Source organism: Pteropus alecto, unplaced genomic scaffold (assembly GCF_000325575.1).
Source record: "Pteropus alecto unplaced genomic scaffold, ASM32557v1 scaffold271, whole genome shotgun sequence".
Classification (NCBI taxonomy): Eukaryota; Metazoa; Chordata; class Mammalia; order Chiroptera; family Pteropodidae; genus Pteropus; species Pteropus alecto.
The window spans coordinates 700,127-707,261 of NW_006430730.1; the positions used below are offsets into that span (position 1 = coordinate 700,127).

The following is a 7,135-nucleotide window of genomic DNA, read 5'->3' on the forward strand; positions in this document are numbered from 1 at the left end:
ACGGACACTGCCCAGGGGTGGTTGAGAGGATGCGGCCAGAAGCACTGGGATTTGAGCGTAGGGGTTGGGGGCGTTGTCTAGGACTGAGGTGATAAGTAATAGCTCAGGCAGGGGAGGGTCCTCTTCCCACCCAGTGTCTGAGCAGTGTCTGGGAGCTCTGTGATTGGGCATGGCCTGGGACTTTCCGGATGGCGGGCCAGTGGCCTTCCTGAGGTCAGAAGTAGGGGCTACATGTGGGAGGTCTGGACCAGGAGAGAGCTGAGAGGCAGCACAGGGCTAGATCTCTGTCCGCCCAAACCTGGAGACTGGAACTGGAGGTGAGGTGGATTAGCCCCAGACCCAGGTAGGGAGACCGGAGTCCCACCTAGGTTGCTGGAGGGGAGCGGTGTGGAGCTGCAGATTGACTGGCTTTAGGGAAAGGGGCGTTGAGCTTATCTAGTTTAGGGAAGCCTGAGTGCTGAGGTACACCTCCTGGGTTGACTGAATCCAAGGCTTGCAGAAAACAGTCCTGTGCAAAGGAGTCTAAGGGATACTACCCTGTCTGAAGATTCAGAGGAGACACAGCCATGCCCTCAGAGAGGGTGTCAGGGGATCACGGCTCTGTCCTGCAAGTCTCAGGGGTTCCCTCTCTGCTTCTCCCTGTCCCCCATCAGTGAGCAGATCAGCCGGCGACAGTCTCAGGTGGACCGCCTGTATGTGGCACTCAAGGAGCTGGGCGAGGAGCGCAGGGTGGGCCTAGAGCAGCAGTACTGGCTGTATCAGCTCAGCCGCCAGGTGGACGAGCTGGAGCACTGGATCGCGGAGAAGGAGGTGGTGGCTGGCTCACCTGAGCTTGGCCAAGACTTTGAGCACGTCACGGTGAGCATCGTCAGCAATGACAATAATACCAGTGGCTACTGTGTATGCTATTGAGATTCTTTGGGCCTCAGTTTCCCCATCTGTAACATAGAGATAATAATAGCACCCACCTCGTCGCTCTGTTGTGAGCCAAATGAATTTAATATACAGTAGTTACACCTATCCACAGAGTATACATTCCAAGACCCTCAGTGGATGCCTGAAGCCTCTAATAGTACTGAACCCTATATATACTATGTTTTTTTCTATACATACCAACCTATAGTAAAGTTTATTTACACACATATATATATATATATACCTTTTCACTTAAGGAAGAGTTTTACAGCTTCTCTGTGGCATATCCAAACTGTCAACAATCATACTCTTGCACTTTGAGGCCGTTATTAAGTAAAATAAGAATTACATGAACACAAGCACTGCGATATCACGACAATCAATCTGATAAACTCGATGGCTACTAAGTGACTAACAAGCCAGGAACACACAGCGTGGAGACGCTGGACAAAGGGAAGATTCCCGTCCCAGGCAGGACAGAGTGAGGTAGAATGAGATTTCATCACACTACTCAGAATGGCGTACAATTTAAAACTTGGGAAGTGTTTATTTCTGGAATTTTCCATTTAATATTTTTGGACCACAGTTGATCATGGGTTACATAAACCATGGAGAGCAAAACAGAGGGCAAGGTTGGGGGCCACGGTACCATATTGCACTTAGGACAGTACTCGGCACACACAGCACCCAACACAGTGTTATTATTATTAGCATTTTATATTATTATTGTTGATACTATTATTGCTATAGAGTAAGTGCTCAATAAGTGTTAAATGTTTTAAATTATGATTGTTGTTATTCTCACTGGCCACAAGATGGTGGGTTGGAGAGAGTGTGGTGTATACAGCACCTTTGTTCATACCGTTCCCCCCCATCTCCTGGTGGCAGGTGCTGCAGGAGAAATTCTCGGAGTTTGCCAGTGAGACTGGCACGGCAGGGCGGGAGCGGCTGGCGGCCGTGAACCAGATGGTTGATGAGCTGATCGAGTGCGGCCATACAGCAGCGGCCACCATGGCTGAATGGAAGGACGGGCTGAACGAGGCCTGGGCTGAGCTGCTGGAGCTTATGGGCACACGGGCCCAGCTTCTGGCTGCCTCGCGAGATCTGCATAAGTTCTTCAGCGATGCCCGAGAGCTTCAGGGACAGATCGAGGAGAAGCGGAGGCGCCTGCCCCGCCTGACCGCCCCACCTGAACCGAGACCCAGTGCCAGCTCCATGCAGCGGACTCTGCGCGCCTTTGAGCATGACCTGCAGCTCCTCGTGTCCCAGGTGGGGTGCCGGCGGCCAGGAGGGGCGGTGGGAGGGTCTGGACAGTGTGACCAAGGGAAGTGGGCAACAGGGCAGGCAAAAATCAAGCTATAGAGCACGTTGAAACTAGATGGTCGGAGAGATAGAAAACGCCGTGGAATGGAGAAATTTAGATGACGGGGCAGGTGGAAAATGAACTGATTTCGTAGTATACGGAAATCAGACAGTGGCAGAAATCACACAATATTTCAAAGCGCCTTGGGCAGGGGTTCTCCTAGGAACTTTGAAGTGAATCTTACCCAAATCCAGATGCACGGTCAAAAAGAAATTGGGAAAGGGTTAAGAGAAATGTGCCTGTGAGGCAGATAGATATTAGATATCCAGTCTCTGATAGAAATCATATGATTTTCCTGAAAGAAATTTGCTGGGGGTGGGTTTATTGGAAATGGCAATGAAGCTAATAGAAATCAGGCAATGGGTTTGACGGGAACTGGGAGGTGGATCTGAGAAATCAGATGGAAATGAAGCTGTGGGCCTGACAGAACTCAAACAAAAGAACTGAAGGAAATCGGGTTGCAGATCTAATGGGAGGTAGAAATTGAACGATTATTTTTATGTAAGTCATACAAATGACTGTTAGAAATCAGGCGAGGAGATTGATAATGATTAAGTGGTGAATCTGATAGAAAGTGGTGGTCACTTCAGAAGAAATCAGAGTGAGCTGTGGGTCCAATAGAACTCACATAGCAGAACCAAAAGAAATTAGACAGGAGATCTGATAATAATTGAATAGCCATTCTGCAGGAAATTGGGCAGTACATAGTGGGTCTGAAAAAAATTGAGGGGAAACAAAAACTAGACAGTATGTCTCATAAACATCAGGGTGGAAGGATGTTTCCTGAAAGAAATCAGATCGGTCTGAAACAAGATAGAGTTGGGCCTGAAAAAATGAGGTGACAGGTCCTATAGACATAGGGCTCTTAGACCAAAAGAAATCAGGTAGTGGACTGAAAGAAACCTGGGGGTAGGTCGAAAAGAATGCAGGTAAGTCAAAGAAAAATCAGGCAGCGGACAGGGAAACCCAGGTGTGGGATCAGCAGGGTGCGGGCTCCTTAAGTTGTTAGGCTCTGCTCCCAGCCAGCAGATGGGGGAAAGAGAGGGCGGAGCCTGGCCCCATGGAAGGCTGGTGCTCCACCTGGCGTGCCCCTCAGGTACGGCAGCTGCAGGAGGGGGCAGCCCAGCTGCGGACGGTGTATGCGGGCGAGCATGCCGAGGCCATCGCCAGCCGGGAGCAGGAGGTGATGCAGGGCTGGAAGGAGCTGTTGGCAGCCTGCGAGGACGCCCGCCTGCACGTCAGCTCCACGGCCGACGCCCTGCGATTCCACAGCCAGGCCCGGGACCTGCTCTCCTGGATGGATGGCATCGCCGGGCAGATTGGGGCAGCTGACAAGCCCAGGTGCCCCTCCTCACACCTCAGGCTTCTGCCTGCCTCTGGGCAGCCACTCCCAGCCCATCAGTAGCCCCCTTGCCATAAGAAATCACAATAGCCAATATCGGTGTGTCACTTCTGTGTGCCAGGCACTATTCTAAATGCATCATGTATACTAAGACCCCTTGTCAGGCCTGGCATTGGGGGCTCAGAGCATGGGGCGTCCTCCTGCCTCTGTTCTTCCCAATCGCCCACTACTATCCTCTATGTGGGGGTGTCATGGCATGGGATGGGTTGCAGCCAGAATAGGGACAGGGAGGTACAGGACCATATGTGTGTGGCTTAACCTGGTGGGCACTGATTTATTGCCCACATAATGGTTCATTGTGTCTGGTAGGAGCCTGTTCCACAGTGATAGGGAACCAGGTGCCTTTCTTGGTCCTGGGTGTCATTTGCTGGACCCTCTGTATCCAGCTGCAGATGAGAAAAAGAGGATCACATGGGAGGTTTTAGGGACTAAACGTGCACTCACGTAGCATTGTTTATATGACTGTGAGGCCTTCAGTCTACATTACTTGACTCAGCAAATATTTATCGAATGCCTACTGCGCGACAGATGGTGAGCAAAGCCAAGCCCCTGCCCCGATGCAACTTACATTCTGAGGGTGGAGACAGGCAACAGATACGTAAACACACACCTAATAGTATTTCAGATAGTAATAAGGTCTCTGAAGAAAAATAAAGCAAAGTAAGGGGACGAGGTGCTAGCTGGCAAGGCCTCTCTGAGGATATGATGTTTGAGACCCGAATGAAGTGATGGTAAAGTTTGGGAAGAAGGGTTCTCCAGGTGGAGTGGTCAGCAGGTACAAAGGCCCTGAGGCTGGTTGTGCTTAGGCATGTTGGAGGAAGAGCCAGACAATCTGTGACTGCATGGAGGGAGTGAGGAGAGTGTGGAGAGAGGCAGGAAATGACGTTTAAGGGGCAGTAGGGTATGGTGAGGAGTTTGCCCTTTTTCAGAGTGAGAAGGGAGCCATGGGAGAGTCTAGAACAGGGGAGTGATGTGATATGATGTACATTCGAGAAAGATCACTCCAGATGCCTTGCAAAAAGTAGGATATGGAGAACAAAGATGGAAGCAGGTAGACCAGTCAGGAGGCTGCTGCTGCTGATTCTGGCTCGGGTCAGTGTGGTGGCTGTAGAGATGGGGAGAAGGGATTGCTTTTAGGAATTTACAAAATCTTTTCATTATAAAAAATTTCAAGTATACACGGAAGTAGCCATAACAGTATAGTGAACCCGCATATACATAGTGAACACTTGGCTTGAACAACTATCAATATTTGGCCAATCTTATTTCATCTATAAACTCCCCCATGTCCCCCTTCTACCCCTTGCTGAGTTATTTTGAAACAAATCCCAGGTGTCATGTCATTTCACAGGCTATGCTTTAAAGTCATAAATGTCCAGTCTTGACTGATGGATTAGCTTCAAGGACTGAGGGAAAAAGGAGCTGAGGATGAATGATGGGCGAATTGACAGACATGGAGAATTTCAGGGGAGAATCGGATCGTTCTAGAGAGTCTAAGTCTTAGGTATCATTACAATGTGAAACTTTCAGAAATAAGTTTGGCCATTTTAAGTCTTATAAAGCTATACTTGCTGACCCATGGAACCTTTGGAAATTTGGAATTTGTTTTGGACATAGGACAGCGAGGTACGCTGTCCAGTAGTTCTACGATGCAAGCCACAAATGTGAACCACATATATAACTTAAGATTTTCTTGTAACCACATTAAAAATGTAAAGAGAAGCAAGTGAAAATTAATTTTACTAATTCATTTTATTTAACCTAGTATATTCAAAATATTATCACTTCAACATGTAGTTAATATTAAAATTATTGAGATATTTTATTCTTTTTTATACTAAATCTTCACAATATGGTGTGTACTTTACACTTCAACACATCTCAGTTCAGACCAGCCACGTTTCCACTGCTCAGTCGCCACCTACGTCTAGTGGCTGCTGTACTGACCAGCACACTTAAAAGGTTAGAATCATTGGCTAGTGGAACCTTCAGAAGCATAGCTTTAGGAAATTGGAAAAATTTGGATCTTGCAATCTTAGTTTAGAATCACAAAAATGTGACATTGTAGCACCCTGGAGAAAGTTGGAATCGTTGAATCAGTGGAGAACCTTGGACCCTCAGAATTTGGGCATAAAAGGTGGGTGTCTGGAGATTGTGTGGAACTTCGGCCTCAGAGATCTGGGCTCCTCTGTGACTATGGGGCGGGCTGAGGGAAGCCGCCTGTGGCTCAGATCCCTGCCCGCTGCCCACTGTAGGGACGTGTCGTCGGTGGAGGTGCTCATGAACTACCACCAGGGCCTGAAGACGGAGCTGGAGGCGCGGGTGCCTGAGCTGACGGCCTGCCAGGAGCTGGGGCGCTCTCTGCTGCTCAACAAAAGTGCTATGGCTGACGAGGTGGGGAGGGGCGCAGGGGGCCCTTCTCTGCCATCCGTGCCCATTGGGGTGGGAGCCGCCCTTGATGCCTCTACCACCTACCCACCACTCCCAGATCCAGGTACAGCTGGACAAGCTGGGAACCAGGAAGGAGGAGGTGTCGGACAAGTGGGACCGCCATTGGGAGTGGCTGCAGCAGAGTGAGTGGGGGCCCAGACACACATGGCTCGAGGGCACAGGGACATGCTCCAGTGGGTTTGAAAAGGCCCAGAGGGGTGACACAGGCATGCTTTGCACACCACTCACTCATGGGTCCCCAGTAGCAATCATGAAGGCCTGGTAGGGTGGACAAGGGGTCTGCCTTGCCATTGTAGTTCTGGTGGCAGGTACCTAGGGGAGAAGTTGGTGCCCTCAGAAGTAGCTCCAGCCTCTCTGATTCCTGCAGAGCTCAGAGTGGTCAGTGCTGAGCATCGAGGAAGCCAGAGGGGTATGGAAGGCCAGAGAAGACAGCCTCTGCCCCATGAAGGGCCCCCGGGTACCCCAACACAATTACCCCATGTGTCTCCCCTCAGTGCTGGAGGTGCACCAATTTGCCCAGGAGGCGGTGGTGGCTGATGCCTGGCTGACAGCCCAAGAGCCACTTCTTCAGAGCCGGGAGCTGGGCAGCAGCGTGGACGAGGTGGAGCAGCTTATCCGGAGACACGAGGCCTTCCGCAAAGCAGCCGCAGCCTGGGAAGAAAGGTTCAGCTCTCTGCGGCGCCTGACCACGGTCAGCACCCAGATCCTGCCCCAGCCCCCCACCCGGAGCCCTGCCCCATCCCTCTATAGAGACAGACATGCTGGGACTTGGTATTTAGCGCTGTGTTGAGTGAGGCAGAGACAGACCCTCACGGGTTCCGAGCCCTGGAGGGGGTGGGCGGCGGCAAAGACTGACCTAGCACCAGACAGTGACAGCCCAGGGCTGAGATGGGGAAGCACAGGGGGCTGTGGGAGCCTGGACGCACTTGGCCTGGTCTAGAGGAGAAGAGACCCTTGTAGTCAGAGGCTTAAGGTCCTGGGTGGGGGGAAATTCAGGAAGGAGG

At 50.8% G+C, this 7,135-nt stretch overlaps 1 protein-coding gene across 1 annotated transcript in view; it reads left to right on the plus strand.

Moving 5' to 3' along the window:
* The window catches only part of SPTBN4 (spectrin beta, non-erythrocytic 4), a 68,180-nt gene that overhangs the window by 54,550 nt on the left and 6,495 nt on the right, over positions 1–7,135 (plus strand). The window contains exons 26-31 of the mRNA XM_025050866.1: positions 654–858; positions 1,804–2,184; positions 3,375–3,619; positions 5,936–6,074; positions 6,169–6,253; positions 6,626–6,822. Of these exons, the coding sequence (XP_024906634.1) occupies positions 654–858; positions 1,804–2,184; positions 3,375–3,619; positions 5,936–6,074; positions 6,169–6,253; positions 6,626–6,822 (1,252 nt within the window). The remainder of the gene's footprint in view (positions 1–653; positions 859–1,803; positions 2,185–3,374; positions 3,620–5,935; positions 6,075–6,168; positions 6,254–6,625; positions 6,823–7,135) is intronic.